The sequence below is a fragment of the Mustela erminea genome, chromosome 17 (assembly GCF_009829155.1).
Source record: "Mustela erminea isolate mMusErm1 chromosome 17, mMusErm1.Pri, whole genome shotgun sequence".
Taxonomy (NCBI): domain Eukaryota; kingdom Metazoa; phylum Chordata; class Mammalia; order Carnivora; family Mustelidae; genus Mustela; species Mustela erminea.
In genome coordinates, this window is record NC_045630.1 from 5,832,019 (window position 1) to 5,848,385 (window position 16,367).

Below are 16,367 nucleotides of genomic sequence, written 5' to 3' on the forward strand. Positions count from 1 at the left end.
AAGGGATGGGAAGAGAGTCCTGTCTGACACGATGATAATTTCACTAGATCATCTTTTCATGGTGAGGGGCCCAGAGGTGCTGTCTGGGCTCTCTGTGTGTGAAGCTCTTCTTTTCCACAATATGTTCTGCTTTAAGAAGACCTAGGTAAGTTATTTTCTACTTACTGTATGTTCTGATGTTCCCTCCTTTGTTGAAATTCCTTTTCAAACTTGAAATTCTTGGTACTTTATTTTTATCCATAATCTTTCTATTTAAAATCTGGATTTCCTTTCCTGTAGAATCATGTGTAGCTTGTCCTGGCTTATGGTAAATCTGGAATGCCCCTGGTTTGTTCAAAACCCTTAGAATGGTGTTTAGAATTCAGATCATGACAAATAGAGAATTTATATGCTTCTGCGAAGAGTAGGATTTATATTTTACAGATGTCTAGAGGTATCCTAACTTGGCAGTAACCTGGCCTTAGAATTTAGCAGAACTTGGAAATCTGAATATGATAGAAAATAAATTTCATATCTCATATTAACACTTACAGAATAAATTATCACAGTGTTAACTGACCAATAGTCTTTTTATATTCCAGGCTCCGAAAGTATCTTGCTTACATTATAAACATAGTAAAGTTTCAAAGACAAAGCAAATTAACTTTTCAGCAAAAGCTTTACTTGAGTGTATCTTGGCTTCCTTTTTGGCAGTTTTAGCCTTAATGTTACATTAATGTTTCTTTTTCTGGGAATCAGATAATCTTGTAATTCGAAAAAAATTTTGGTGAACATTTTATTTTTTCATGGAAACTTGTATTTTGTGATATGCAAGTGTTCAAACAATTTATAAAACTAACTGTCACCACCCACATATAAGATTATACAGGAATAGAAGAATTTTGGCTGATGTATTGTATATAATTGTTCAGCCAAAGTGGATGGCAGACTTTACTACTTATAATGATTTAGGGGATTGAAGTAATACTTTAAAATACAAATAATCTCAACATTGGTAATGTATAAGGTATATTAATTACTGTTTTGAATAATTAAAATAGATTTGTTATCTTTCTTCCGTTTATAGGTCTGTACCCATTATTTGGATTGTGCGCAAAATTATAAAGATTACTTTTTTCCTACTCTCCTTTTAAAAATTTTGTTTATTTTAACTTTTAATAGTTAGAACCATTAGTGTTGGGTAAACGGTCGCACAATTACTGGAAATGCCATCTTTTTGAAAAAAAAGTGCAGAAGTCTAGAGATAATAGAAAGTACATTTTAGCACTGTCAAATCCTTTGAGCATCTGATAGGCCTGTATCTAGTTATACCCGTGAGGAGAAGATTAAGTACCAGGCACAGGACCCAAGGAACAGGCCCTCAACTTGACGGCTTTCCATGGATCACAGAGCGCCTGGCAGGCTCTCGAGATTAAATCTGAGTTTGTGGGTGGGCCCTGAGAGGACTTTTGTTCAAATGGCCAGAAAATAGGCAGTATTTTTTTCTTGATAATAACCGTTATTTACCATGGGAATTTCTTTAATAATCTTTGAAAAAAATGGAAAACTATAACCCAAATAGAAACCAACCCTTCACTGCTTATAGGCAACACAGCCTTCGCCAAATAGCTCTAGAGAGCGTCTCCGGCGATGGAATCGGTGGTACCCAGGGAGCAGCCAGCCCTGTGCAAAAGCCCCGGATAAGGAAGGTCAGATAAGATTCTTTGAAGACTCTCCGCTGAATTCAAAACCAAAAATCTTACGTACATTTGGCTACTCTGCAGGAATAGATGGCTGACCTTATTTTATGGGTTAATCAGTTGAAGCCTTAACTGCTGTTTCCGGCAGTGGAAAAGGAGGGTGGTTACAGACTTGGGCTGGGATTTTGAAGGTAGAGATAGGGTCGCAGAGGGGAATTAGGACCTCAGCAAATTGGTGTTTTGGTCTCTCTACATTGGGATTAATGTGAGAAGCAGGTCGTCTCTCACTCCACCTTTTCCCCATGTCCTTTAACTATAATAATTATCTCTACAAATCAGTTCCCTCCACAAATGTCAGCCTTTCGTCTTTGCTGGCTGTTTACTCTCTGTGAAGTTGTCGACTTCACCACCTTCTGGCACCTCACGGCTCTCTCTGCCATATTCACTGCAAAGTCTGCATTTTGTTCTCCCATTTCCTCTGTCCTTTTCCTGTACTGGTTCTTGCTCTATTTTACATTTGAAAACCTGGGAAGTGTAGGGGGTGTGTCACTCCCGTATTTTCTTGTATTTTCTCAGTCTTTTTCTTATCTGAGTGCCCTAGGGGATCACTTTGTTTAAAAAATAAGTTACACAAATAAGTGAAACCATATGATAATTGACGCTCTCTGCTTGACTTATTTCACTCAGCATAATCTCCTCCAGTCCCGTCCATGTTGCTACAAAAGTTGGGTATTCGTCCTTTCTGATGGAGGCAAAATACTCCATAGTGTATTGGACCACATCTTCCTTATCCATTCGTCCGTTGAAGGGCATCTTGGTTCTTTCCACAGTTTGGCGACCCTGGCCATTGCTGCTATAAACATTGGGGTACAGATGGCCCTTCTTTTCACTACATCTGTATCTTTGGGGTAAATGCCCAGTAGTGCAATGGCAGGGTCATAGGGAAGTTCTATTTTTAATTTCTTGAGGAATCTCCACACTGTTCTCCAAAGTGGCTGCACCAACTTGCATTCCCACCAACAGTGGAAGAGGGTTCCCCTTTCTCCACATCCTCTCCAACACATGTTGTTTCCTGTCTTGCTAATTTTGGCCATTCTAACTGGTGTAAGGTGATATAGAGGAGAAGGCAGTTGGGGGAAATTGGAAGGGGAGGTGAACCATGAGAGACTATGGATTCTGAAAAACAATCTGAGGGATTTGAAGGGGCGGGGGTGGGAGGTCGGGGTACCAGGTGGTGGGTATTATAGAGGGCACGGATTGCATGGAGCACTGGGTGTGGTGAAAAAATAATGAATACTGTTATGCTGGAAATAAAAAATAAATAAAAATTTAAAAAAAAGTTACAAAAAAAGAAAGAAAGAAAAAAATAAGTCAGATATGTAATAGAACAATATACTCTAATAAATTGACCGCTTGTGAAATTAGGTCCAACCCCAGATCTATCCCCCGCTTAACCTGGGCCATCTGTTAGTATCTACCATGCTTTAGTGTGGCCACCTCCGTTCATGTCATTGTTCATGGATGTTTTAACCACATGATGCAAATAGAGTGGAAGGTGAGATGAAGGGGTAGAATTTCCTGAAGTCAGGGAAGGTGGTTCACATGAAAAGTGATGGATCAGTGAGTACCTGATGGACTTAGTTGATTTGGTAAAGATGATCGCCGACCTACATCTATGTTTGAAGAGATAAGTTTGCGTATCAGAGGATTGTCAGAAGTCACTGGGGAAAAGGATGAATTTCTGCAATGCTATAAAAAAATGACCATCTTTTCATGAAAGATGTCATATTGTGGTATTATATACATTTGCCAGCCAAGTTTGTGCTGTAGAAAATTAACACTTAAATCATCTTAATTCTAACAATTTGTTCATGCTTACCATTAGGAGAAAAAAATTGTTTTAGAAATAAGGATATAAGTGCTTTATTTATCTATTTATTTATTTAAGGAAGAGAGGGTCTTTTTTTCCTACCACTAAAAAAAACCCCACTTATTTGCATTTATTTTATGTTGCATTTAATCATAGGTTGTACGTTTTTGTTTCCTTATTTTCTTCTGGGATATCTCCCCCTCCCTTCCCATGCAATTTACTCTTCTTTTAGAAACAACTTTTTATTTTTCAGTAAAGATCATCTCAGTGTGACAGTGGGAGCTTGTGTATGGGTTACTCTGTGAGCGCCACAAATCTGGCCGTATGTGTCTGGGGACTTTTGTTTACGTGGATGTGCTCTGTGACCAGGTAATCTACATCTAAACCCTTAAGTTCGGCATTACTGTCTGCATTTTTAATCACATGCAGCAAAAATTCAGCCTTCTTTTTGGGTCACTGACCCTGTGTCCAGCTCTATTCTTTGGCCAGGGCACACTTACTTGTTGTACCATCGTAACTATGGAATGGCACCCATTGCTTCTGTAAAGTGACATCTTCCAGATACTTAGTGGTTTTTCCCATATGTATATGCTGGGTGGTTTCACAAATGTTCTTAAAGTGAACAAGAAAATTTGAACTTCTTGATCTGCATGATGTTGTAGGATCTTCTGGGTCAAGTGAATAGTGTAACCATTTTTAGAGATCATCTCGAGGTGCTTACAGGAGGAACCTTTTCCCTCCATATTCTATTCTTGAAAAAATATATATATATACATATATATATATAATTTATTTATTTATCTATCCTCTCCCCCACCCGAGTTCATATCTGCATATTCTCCTGCTCACTAACATGTATTTGTAACTCCAAAATCAATACTGCAGTTGCTTTCATGGTCATTCCCAGACACCCACAGCGGGGCAAAACACTTGAGTCGTCTGACACATACGCTCCCAATGGAGATGAAGCGAGGTGACACTCTGCCTACTTATTTAAATTCTCATCTTATAACCGAGGGTGCTTTTCATGGCCTTGTTTAGTGCCGTGTTGTTTGCATTTTTGTGCTTTTTTGGGCAGTTTTGCTGTTGAAAATGGCTCCCAAGGGGCTGTGTGGACATGCTGTCTGTGTGACAGCATACTAGATATATTAAACAGGGTTTACAACATGAAGTTAACTTTTTCATGAAAAGGTTAGAAAGTTTGAAAGCAGGGCACGTGTGTGGCGTAGTCATTAAGCGTCTGCCTTCGGGTCAGGTCATGATCCCACGGTCCTGGGATCGAGCCCCCACATCAGGCTCCCTGCTTGGGCAGAAGCCTGCTTCTCTCTCTCCCACACCCCCTGCTTGTATTCCTTCTCTCGCTGTCTCTCTCTCTCTTCTGTCAAATAGATAAATAAAATCTTAAAAAAAAAAGTTTGAAAGATCTACTTCTAGGCTGAAACTTTTCAGAGGGATCATATACAACTGGTATACCAGGGAAGCTAAAGGCGTTGAGGTTACCATTGGAAACTGGAGAGTGGACAGTGGAATGTTGTTCCAGAGCAGCTTCCGCTGGCAGGTCTTGATTGCTAGCAGAACATTTAGGGACACTGGAGCATGGCTCCTCTCTCATTTCACTGTCTAAATCTCAGTGCACCTGCATCTAATTGGAGGAATGTAACTGCAAGGGGGCCTGTAAATGTAGTTTCTGTTCTGCACGTAGAAGGAGAGGGAGCTGGAGGTTGGGAAAGTCAATCCACAGTAACTTCCAAATTGTCTTGATTCCATTTAAAAAGCCTTTTTCTGGTATATCATGTTTAATGGGATTTTTTAAAACCTTTTTCCTGTTGGCTATATAAGTAATTAGAAAGGCTGAAAATCTCAGGAATCTTTCCAGTCGCTGGTACTATGACCTCCTATGATCATTGGCTTTGAGTGCTGTGTCGGACTAGTTGGCTTGTAAATGTGGGAGCATAAATCCATGTAGAAAGAAATGTAGACATTGCTATTGTGCTAGGGTGTTATGATTTAGGATTAATTCCTCCTCTTACTTCTTTTCCTTCTCCTTCATGTCCTTTTGTGTGGCTTTCATTGTATTCCTTCCCCAGATTAGGGAAATTTTCAGCTATGATTTCGTCAAGTAAATTTTCTGCCCCCTCTTTTCTCTCTTCATCTTCTGGGATTTCTGTAATACGAATATCATTACATTTGATGGGGTCACTGAGTTCCCTACATCTGTTCTTGTGTTCCATAATTCTTCTTTTTCTTTTCTTCAGCTTCATTATTTTCCATTATTTTGTCTTCTATATCACTTATTCATTCCTTTGCTTATTCTGTCCTTGGGTTCGTTACATTCAGTCTGTTTGGAATATCAGTTATTTCATTTTTCATTTCTGACTGTTTTTTAACTCATCTCTATGGTAAATGTTTCCCTGAAGTCTTCCAGCCCAGTGAATATCCTTATGATTGTTGTTTAAAGTCTCCATTAAGCATATTACTTCTATCTGTTTTAGTTAGATCTCTAGCCATGACCTTATCTTGTTGTTTCATTTGGGATGAATTCCTTCATTTTGGCATATTGTCTAAGTTTCTGTCTTCTTCTCTGTGTTAGGAAAGCCTATTACATTTCCTGTTCCTGAGAGTAATGGCCTTATGAAGGAGAGGTCATATAGTGCTTTCATTATATTCAGATCTATGATGAAAAAGAGCTGGCCTCAGTAATTTAAGAAATGAGTTTAGAAAATTGTTCCAGAATTTACCTCGTGTGTGTGTGCCTTTCATCACCTAATCTTTTTACTTTGAGGGTTATGCTGGAGAAATGAAAATAATCTATACATTTTACTAATCTAGGGTAAGGAAGAAGTACTGAATAATTATATGTTGTAATGGGATTAATTTGGGAGCAGTCTTTTGGCTTCTGGTTTGTTCTATAATTACTAGCATCTTAATTGGAGAGTAGAGTGAAGTACAGTAGTTAAAAAAGATACTGTTCATTATAGGTTTTTTTTTTTTTTTAACCATGGACTATTTAGAAAATATACTATGCTTTGTAATATTTTAGTCTTTTGTGTAGACATTGATGACAAGTAACAAAAAAGTATCTAAATACATATATGAATATCTATTTTACAAGTAAATATCAAGTGCCTTTCAAATTTTTGACCAACTGTTTAAAGTGAATTACATTCCTTTATTAGTTGAAAAGCAAATTAGTTTCCTTTTCACTTTTCTTCCCATAGTAAGGGCCATGCAGCATTATATGACAATAGGGAAAATAGAGTACCTTGTGTAAGGAGCATACCTCTGAATTTAAAAGTGTCTGTACTTCTCAAAAATCATAACTGATCTAAAGCAAGTTAAATGTTATAGTTAGAGAGAGAGTTTCCAGGCAAAAAGTAACAGGGGTCAGTATTAAAACTACTAAGTTTATCGTTTCTTTACTCCCTATGGGAAGGATGGGGGACTAGCTCTGAAGATTTTTAACAAATACACACGTAGCACCAAAAATGCTTCACTTATAGTGAGTATTGTAAATACACTTACAGAAAGAACATTTCTCTCTTGTTCATCTGCAGTTTATCCATTGCAGGTGGGTTACATAGGTATTTGTTTTGGATTTAATAAAGGGGAAATAAAAATTTTATTTTTTATTTTGCGGAGAGTTTTCTTGGATCCCCTAACCTTTGGTAAGGCAGAAATAAGTTTAGTTTTATACTTAACATAATTTTGGTATTATCTCTTAAATAATTCTTCCATTATTTCTTATCATTTCTTATATTCTTCCAAGAGCAGATCTGGATTGGCAGCTTTAGGCTCCTGTGTGGGGAAGGTAATAGATGTGTGTGTCTGTGGACTATGGCTCTTTCTGGAGGCCCCTATTGGGTTAATCTATGGAAAGCCCTGGGACACTGTGGAGAAAGAGCTCTCAGTAGGAGAACTCTCCCACATTGTCCCTGCCTTGTATTCCAGCCTTGAGTGAGCAAATCCGGGTCTGCACGACCCCAGCGAGAGTTAATCCTGTCATCTCTTTTACCTTCTCCTATTCTTTTTTTCCTACTTTTTTTTTTTTTCCATCCATGGCTTATTTTTCTCTTTTCATCTTGTTCATCTGTTACTCATATTTAATTTACCCATTGGGCTTCCCCCTTTTTGGACCCCAAAGCATTCTATTTTTTTTTTAAATATTTTATTTATTTGACAGAGAGCTAGAGAGAGAGCACAAGTAAGCAGAGCGTCAGGGAGAGGGGGAGAGAGAGAAGCAGGCTCCCTGCTGAGTAGGGAGCCCGATGTGGGGCTCGATCCCAGGACCTTGGAATCATGACCCGAGCCAAAGGCAGTCCTTAACCAACTGAGCCACCCAGGCGCCCCAGCATTCTATTTTTCTTAAAGGATTTCTGGTTGATTCTATGCCTTGGGAAAGGAAGACACCATTTAGAGGTGACCCATACATTGGCACAGTTGTTATGAGATGTCTTTATAAATTGTGCAGAGTCACAGGTATCACTTTCTGAAGTGCCTTCGGTAAAAGATTAAAATGGTAGTAAACGTGATGTAAGTGAAATGATACACTTGCCTACGGATGTCGAAGCTATTTCAAATAATCTTATTGGAGATTTCTCTCAGTGACTACCTTTAAAAAGTAGGGAAAACTTTTTAAAAAACGAAGGATTTAAAATGTCTTTTGGGAGTATGTTAAGAGCAAGTGTTACTGGGCAGGTATGAGAGGCGGCTGTCTTGGAAATAAATTGGTTTGTCAGTCAGAATTTTTTTCTCCTGTTCTCAGTGGTCTACTAGTCTTCAGTGATACCATTTAAAGATGAGACAAACAAGGCTCTTTGGACTTTATGGTAATGCGTGTAAAGCATTTTGAAGTCCAAGGGTGGAGAAGAGGGGATACATAGAAATACTAATAGCATCTTTCTACAGAGGAATCTTTCTGGAAGTATTGCAACAAATGTATTTGACAAATATATATACAACTGAATATATCTGGCAAGTTTTAACATTATTTTAATATTTTTTGATCCTTATTTTCTCTTAACTACACTTAACTTTGTTGCCCCTCAGGAAGTTCTTGACATGAAGTCTGAAGGACAAGCAACTGTCATTCAGCAGCTGGAACAGACCATCGAGGATCTGAGGACCAAGATAGCCGCACTGGAGAAGCAGTACCCTGCCCTGGATGTGGACGTGGCCAGCGGCCATCACGGGGCTCAGAATGGAGTGGCACCCTTAGAAGGTGTCTGTCTTGAAGCTCTCAGGTTAGGAGAAAAGGACGTACGTCATGAAAGGATTTTACAGGCAAAGTCCATCCAGACGTCCCCGACGGAAGAGGCTGGGAGACCAACACTGCCTTCTGTTTACGCACAACCGGAGTGTCCTCCCTGCCCCCCAGGGCCTGACCATGGAGACTCAGCTCTGCCCTCCTCACCTTCTGGACCTCAGACAAAGTTCTGCTCCGAGATCTCTCTGATTGTGTCTCCAAGGCGAATATCAGTACAGCTTGACACACATCAACCCCCCTTGCCTGCACCACCTCCGTCCCTTCCGTGGTCCGACAGTCAAAGACAGGCCGGGTCACAGCCTTCCCACCCTTCTCTTCATACCGAGTTTGAAACCAGCCAGCAGCACTCTGTTTTCTCTTCCTTTGAAAACAGCCATAGCATCCGACCCTCACCACCTCTGCCTTGTATAGAGTCTTCCGGCTCCATGCCTGGAACGGGCATGATGCTCCCCCCACCTCCCCCTCTCCCTGGCACAACAGGGCCTGCTCCTCCCAGTACAGCCGTCCCCCCGCCTCCTCCTCCGCCTGGTACAGAAATGCTACCACCACCTCCTCCCCCTTTGCCTGGTGTGGGAATACCTCCTCCCCCTCCTCTTCCTGTAGTGGGGATACCTCCTCCCCCTCCTTTGCCGGGTGAGGGAATACCTCCTCCCCCTCCCCTGCCAGGTGAAGGAATACCTCCTCCCCCTCCCCTTCCCGGAGTGGGGATACCCCCTCCCCCGCCTCTTCCCGGAATGGGGATACCCCCTCCCCCGCCTCTTCCTGGAGTGGGGATACCCCCTCCCCCGCCTCTTCCCGGAGTGGGGATACCCCCTCCCCCGCCTCTTCCCGGAATGGGGATACCCCCTCCCCCTCCTCTTCCCGGAGTGGGGATACCTCCTCCCCCGCCTCTTCCCGGAATGGGGATACCCCCTCCCCCGCCTCTTCCCGGAGTGGGGATACCTCCTCCCCCTCCCCTACCAGGTGAAGGAATACCTCCTCCCCCACCTCTTTCCCAGGTGGGAATACCTCCTCCCCCTCCTTTGCCTGGACTTGGGATTCCTCCACCTCCTCCTCTGCCAGGTATGGGGATCACATCTGTTCCAGCCCCCCCTGCCACTTCTGGGACAGGCATTCCCCCACCCCCTCTTCTTCCTGGATCAGGCCCTCCCCTCCCCCCTCAAGCTGGAAGTAGCACTTTATCAGCACCACAAGTGTGTGGCTTTCTTCCTCCTCCGTTGCCAGCTGGCTTGTTTGGATTAGGGCTCAACCAAGACAGAGGGAGTAGGAAGCAGCCAGTAGAGCCTTGTCGGCCCATGAAGCCTCTGTATTGGACGAGAATTCAACTTCATAGTAAAAGGTAACATGAACTGGTGCTCATCTGTTCACAGTTTGTCAATATGAGGGAACATTTGCCTTTAAAACTCTTGGGGAAATTACAATTTAATGTATTTTTTAAATACTGTTCTGAAACTTGTCTTTAGATTGTTTTTTACATTAATATTTAGTGAAGTATCCGTTATTTAAAATTTTAGACTTTTCTCCAGAAGTATCAGAGGTATGAGACAAACGACATATGTATATCAGTGTATAAGATGTAGGTTCTGTATAGTGACTCATTAATCTTGGAAAAATGGAGGGGTATATTTTTCTTAGCCTGCATGCTCTATTGTCTGGTTCCAGAACATCACTCTGAAAAATAGCTTGTAAATATAAATCAGATCCTCAAGATGGGTTTTTTTTTGCATTTTTTGAAGGCACAGTCTCGTTTTACTATTCCATTTTATTTGCAGTAGTGTTTCTCTTCCAAGATGTGCTACACAAAAAGACACACATCCACATGTCATGTGTGAAATAATTGAGTTCTGAGAATTTCCTGGCATTTCTGTAGATAATCAGTGACGCACTGTGAAGTCATAAAATCATACTTGGGAATGGCATTTATAAAAGAATACTTCCCACCAGGTAGGCTGGTGCCGTCCTTATCCAGGCAGCATCCGTAGCTGATGTCCCCTGACCCCTGGGACACATGGCTGAGGAATATGCCAGCAGGGGACAGAACGTGCTTTTTAAACTTCCCTGGGCTTCCTTGTTCTAACTTTTCATGATTCCTTGAATTTTGTTTTTTTATATGATATGGCAAGCATTTAGACTGGGATATTTACCAGGCCTCCTCCTCTGTTACATTAATTTTCTCTTCACCTGAATCACATCAGGGGAGAAGAGTCTGTATAGTTTGATTACTTTTAACTTTGCAGCTCATTTTTGTGTAATTGCCATATCACTGATATACACTGATGCATCATTTCAAACCATACTCCAAACTCATTTTATCCAGATACTTTTATGAAGTTGTTTTATTTTGTTGTTCCTTTGCTTGGGGGAAAAAAAAAAAAAAAAGCAATAGGTCTCTTCTTTTTAGGTGGTATGACATGAACCTGCAGGCTGAAGTCAGATAAAAGTGGGTAAAGGAAGTGGTCCAGAGAGGGAGGATGCCGCCGTGGATTATAAAATAATTCCTCTTTTAAACCCACGCACACTGATGAGTCAAGTTGAAATGGTGCTATAGCCAACATTTCCTGCCGTTATAGCTTATACTGAGGGGTTTTTTCTTCTACGTTTTTATACAGTGACTTGATCACTAAGGATTCCTGGCAATTATTTTTTTCTAGACAAAGGTTTCATTCTGTATGGATGGTATTTTAACTTTCTCAACAAGTTGATAGAATGAGTGGCAGTCTTAAAAAGAAAAGAACGTATTCTTCCCTCCTGTTGTCTTCCTCTTGCCCTCTTTGTCTCCTTTCGCCTGTCTTCCCTTCCTGCTGCCCTCCCTGCTCCCTGACTTCCTCTCATCCTCTGTTACTCTCTTGCGCTTCTTTCCTTCTGTTCTGCCTTGTTGTGTATGCTCACGGTGATGTCTTTGCGTTCGGTTGGACGGCGGTCTCATTGGTCTTCTGCTTAACTTTAGAGACACCAGTGCTTCACTTATTTGGGAAAAAATTGAAGAGCCATCCATAGATTGTCATGAATTTGAGGAATTATTTTCTAAAACTGCTGTGAAGGAGAGGAAAAAACCCATTTCTGACACCATCACAAAGACCAAGGCTAAACAAGTGAGTACTTGTGTGTTCGCTGAAATTGGACAGTATTTTAGGCATAAGTATGAACTTTCACTAGAGGAAAGAATGGGACACCTGGGTGGCTCAGTGGGTTAAGCATCTGCCTTCGGCTCAGGTCATGATCCCAGAGTCCTGGGATCAAGTCCTGCATTGGGCTCCTGCTCCATGGGGAGCCTGCTTCTTTCTGTCCCTCTTCCACTTCCCCTGCTTGTTCCCCCTCTCTCTCTGACAAATATATATATATATATATATATATATATATATATATATATATATATATATTTTTTTTTTTTTTTAAAGAATGAAATTGTTTTCTGGGCTCTGTAACCTCCACAGTCCTTAATCAGATAGTAGAGCTTAGAATTTGAGGACATGTGGTTAAGTAAGACTATCCCAAATTGAACAAAAAAAAATTGTCTTTACTAAGTGATAATGTCCTGATGATTTTATTTGTAGCCTCATGATACATATTTCCAAAATTTTAGCTATTGCTTGTTTGTAGAATTAGTTGTCTAGAATAAACTGTCAATTGATTGAAATTCATCTGAGAACTAGTATGGATGGAAAGAAAGGTAAAAGTGGGCAAATGAAAATAAGTAAGAAGTTTAGTCCTTTGGAATCTGTAATTTGTTTGGTATTTTGTGGAACGGTACACCCTTAGAATCCAGCTAAATAATCACACTGTACTTGATGTATGGAAGAGTCTTATATCAAGTAACAACATCTCTGTTCTGTGTTAGGTCAAAGGATCTATCTTGGGACACCTGAGTTAGAAAAAGATTAGTGCGTTTGGAGAAAAACATTTCCAAGCAACATGTCCCAACTGATCCCACCCAGCGGACTTGATTGTGAAATGATATTGTCTATTTCTCAGGGGGGTCCCTCAGGAAAGTACAGTACCCTTGCACAGTAATGAGTTCCAGGTAGAAGTATTACTCAGTACCTTGCACAGTAATGAGTTCCAGGTAGAAGTATTACTCAGTACCTTGCACAGTAATGAGTTCCAGGTAGAAGTATTACTCAGTACCTTGCACAGTAATGAGTTCCAGGTAGAAGTATTACTCAGTACCCTTGCACAGTAATGAGTTCCAGGTAGAAGTATTACTCAGTACCCTTGCACAGTAATGAGTTCCAGGTAGAAGTATTACTCAGTACCCTTGCACAGTAATGAGTTCCAGGTAGAAGTATTACTCAGTACCTTGCACAGTAATGAGTTCCAGGCAGAAGTATTACTCAGTACCTTGCACAGTAATGAGTTCCAGGTAGAAGTATTACTCAGTACCCTTGCACAGTAATGAGTTCCAGGTAGAAGTATTACTCAGTACCCTTGCACAGTAATGAGTTCCAGGTAGAAGTATTACTCAGTACCCTTGCACAGTAATGAGTTCCAGGTAGAAGTATTACTCAGTACCTTGCACAGTAATGAGTTCCAGGTAGAAGTATTACTCAGTACCCTGCACAGTAATGAGTTCCAGGTAGAAGTATTACTCAGTACCCTTGCACAGTAATGAGTTCCAGGTAGAAGTATTACTCAGTACCTTGCACAGTAATGAGTTCCAGGTAGAAGTACTACTCTTGGTATCCTCCCTTCACCTTGAAATGGGGGAGTGGCTGACTTTCTTAATTTTGCCAGGTGGGTGAAAAGTGCATGGAGGCAAGAGAATGGTGGGCAGCTCAGTCTTGGGGGACAGTGAGAGAGACACATGAGACCGCAGGTTCCCAGTGTTCTCCTGGACTGTTCTCCCAGATGAGTGGCATCCAATGGAATTTTTGCCTCTGACCTGGAAGTTGTAGCTCGCAGTGTGACCCAGAGTTGTTCCCATTAATACTGATTTTAGAGCAGACAATTCCCATTACATGGACACTGCCAGATCTAGCCCGGGAAGGATGGATTTGAATGGCACAGCTAGACTCCTTGAGCCCCTTGTTGAGCGGATGTGCAGCCCACTCCAGGCATTTCTACTCTTCTGAAAATGATGAAAGCCTAAACAGTATGCAGTTGAATTTTTCAGAATTTTTTATTCTAGTAAAATTGGCCTCTGGCGACTTAGGGAGTATGGTAAATTGGAAAGTACCTGGCATATTGTGGGCACTGACTAAAATTTTGTTTAAAAGTAAACCCTCTGACTGAGGGAGGAGGACCTTATAAATATCGGTGACTATGCCTAGTAATGATTAAAGACCAGAAAATCCTTCATCTTGTAGTAACCAGTATGGCCAAGGTGGCAGTGCTCAGGGGAATAAAGGTAAATGGAAAGCCACATTTTCTCTGGCAGAGATAAATATTAAGAAAAAAAAATCTTTTTCAGAGTACATTTGCATCTGGCACACTTAGTCTGGATCCTGCCTCTTCTCGTGGACGGTGTCAGAAGTGGGAAAACTGGGCAAGGCATAGGGACAGAGAGGACATATCAAGGCCAGTGAAGCAGCCAGGATTGTCCCTTGACAAATGGGCAGATGTGACATAGGATGTCTGTCGAGGGATGAAATGATCAGAAAGGCAAAGGATGCCCTCCTCATCTTCCTCCACTTTCTGTTGAGCGAATGCCTAAGAAGGATGCTTGATATGTTACCAGTTCCCAGGATTTCATGACTTCTTTGATGTAATATTCAGTTTTTAGCTTTACTGAAATAAGATTTATGTTTAAATCATCAAGACTTGAACTTCAGCTAGCTGGCCTCTGATGGCCTCTTTGCACATGAACAGTTCATCTGTACTGAACATCATCTCGACACCATCACCTTACTTTCTCACTAAGACATTTTATAAGTTATGGGTAAGAGACTTGGCCAATGTCATAGTTAGCCCTTATGGATGGTGATGCTAGGGTTGACCTTCAACTTCAAACAGGATTAATGGAATAGTCTTCATCATGACTCCTGATAAGTTTGTTCTGCCTGTCCTTGGCCTGACTCCTGGTACTGAGCTCTGCATTTCAGGTCTGGTTTTTGAAGGATAAGATTTTTTTTTCTTTCCTTTCTTTCTTTTTTCTGTATGTTGGAGAGAGAAAAAATCTGCAAAGTGATCTATTACTGAAGAAACCTAGTTTTATTTAACTTTGTTGTATTTGGAAGAAAAATCTATTCATTCCATCTCCTTGAGACACTTAAAATTTTGTTTAAGGAAAGTGTATTTTCAGGATACATGCAAATAGTTCCCCTTTTTATGGGAAATGTATACTGATGGTATGTGCAGACATTTTGGTACCTCATGATTCATGTCCAGTGAAACGAATAGCCTTTAATGCTCTGGCATATGTTTATGGAGGTATTTCAAGCAATTCTTCTTATATACAATGGAAGCTAGAAGTTCTGTTTTTCTTTAAATATTTAAAAATAGCCAAATAACTTTTCTGTGATCTGTCTTCTTCTTGAAAGGAAGACTGTGGTCAATGCACTGGTATTTAATGAGGTGCCTGTGCTGTTTTTACTCTTCTCAGAAGAGACATTTTCAGCATGATCCTAGAACATTCTTTAGCTGGGCACATTGCCGTGTGGCATGAGGAGAAAGAGAGTTACTCTCTGAACACCTACTCTAGCCATAACGAAGAATATCTTGTATTTTTAAACCCTCTTTTCTGAAGGAACCAAAAACAAAGCATGTCTTCTTTTTTTCATGGTATATATATATATATTTCTGTGATGACTTCTTTCTACTTTAAAACATAAGGAGATAAGCTGAGAAGGTATATGTATTTATCAGATGATTTGACATCATTCTTAACCAAATGAGTGTGACACTTACACATCATAATGAAACATCAACCTGCTAACTTAACAATAACCCTGTTTATCAGGAGGAAAATAGAAAAACCAGTTTTTTTAATGAGGCCTCTGTTTAAATGCTGATGTGCATACACACTTGTCCATCATTAAGGAATGCTCTAGAACTAGTAAATGTTTAACTCAGTCTCTTCTCTGTTGCTGGGCTAATCCAGGAATATTAATGTCAATAATGATCTTAAGTCACCTCAGGATCTTCTGTGTTTGACGAAAACTTGAGTTTAACCTGAGTTTATGAGCAGAAAGGTGAGAGTTGATTGTAAGAGCTGCCTCACCAAGAAGTTTCTAGTTACTGGTCTGTCAGATGACGTCATAAACAAATATATTTTGGTAAACATGGTGACAGTTGCGGTAGTAGCAACAGCAATGGTAATAATAGTGCAGATTATGACAGCAGGAAGCCCAGAAATCACAAGGCGTCCTGTACCTTGTTTATCACACGCAGTCATCGCGGTCACTGCAGAGCCATTGCATCTGGTTCCAGAGCCTGAGCTCTTGATCATTAAGTGATAAATAAAGATGGGAAGTATTTTATATAAGTGTGAATATATGATTTTATTTATCTGGAGACCAGAATAGATACTTGAGAAAATAATTTGAATTTGTATTGATTTTTACATATGCTCAATATTTAAATGACTAGTTACACTTACAAAATTGTATGTGAAGATAGT

At 40.5% G+C, this 16,367-nt stretch overlaps 1 protein-coding gene across 2 annotated transcripts in view; it reads left to right on the forward strand.

Moving 5' to 3' along the window:
- Window positions 1-16,367, forward strand: part of FMN2 (formin 2) — a 371,000-nt gene that overhangs the window by 108,785 nt on the left and 245,848 nt on the right. The window contains exons 6-8 of one of the 2 annotated variants that reach the window (XM_032319379.1): window positions 8,596-9,384; window positions 9,451-10,151; window positions 11,760-11,904. In XM_032319379.1, coding sequence (XP_032175270.1) covers window positions 8,596-9,384; window positions 9,451-10,151; window positions 11,760-11,904 — 1,635 coding nt within the window. Of the gene's footprint in view, window positions 1-8,595; window positions 10,152-11,759; window positions 11,905-16,367 lie in introns of both variants that reach the window. The other variant, XM_032319378.1, reaches the window with a different exon arrangement.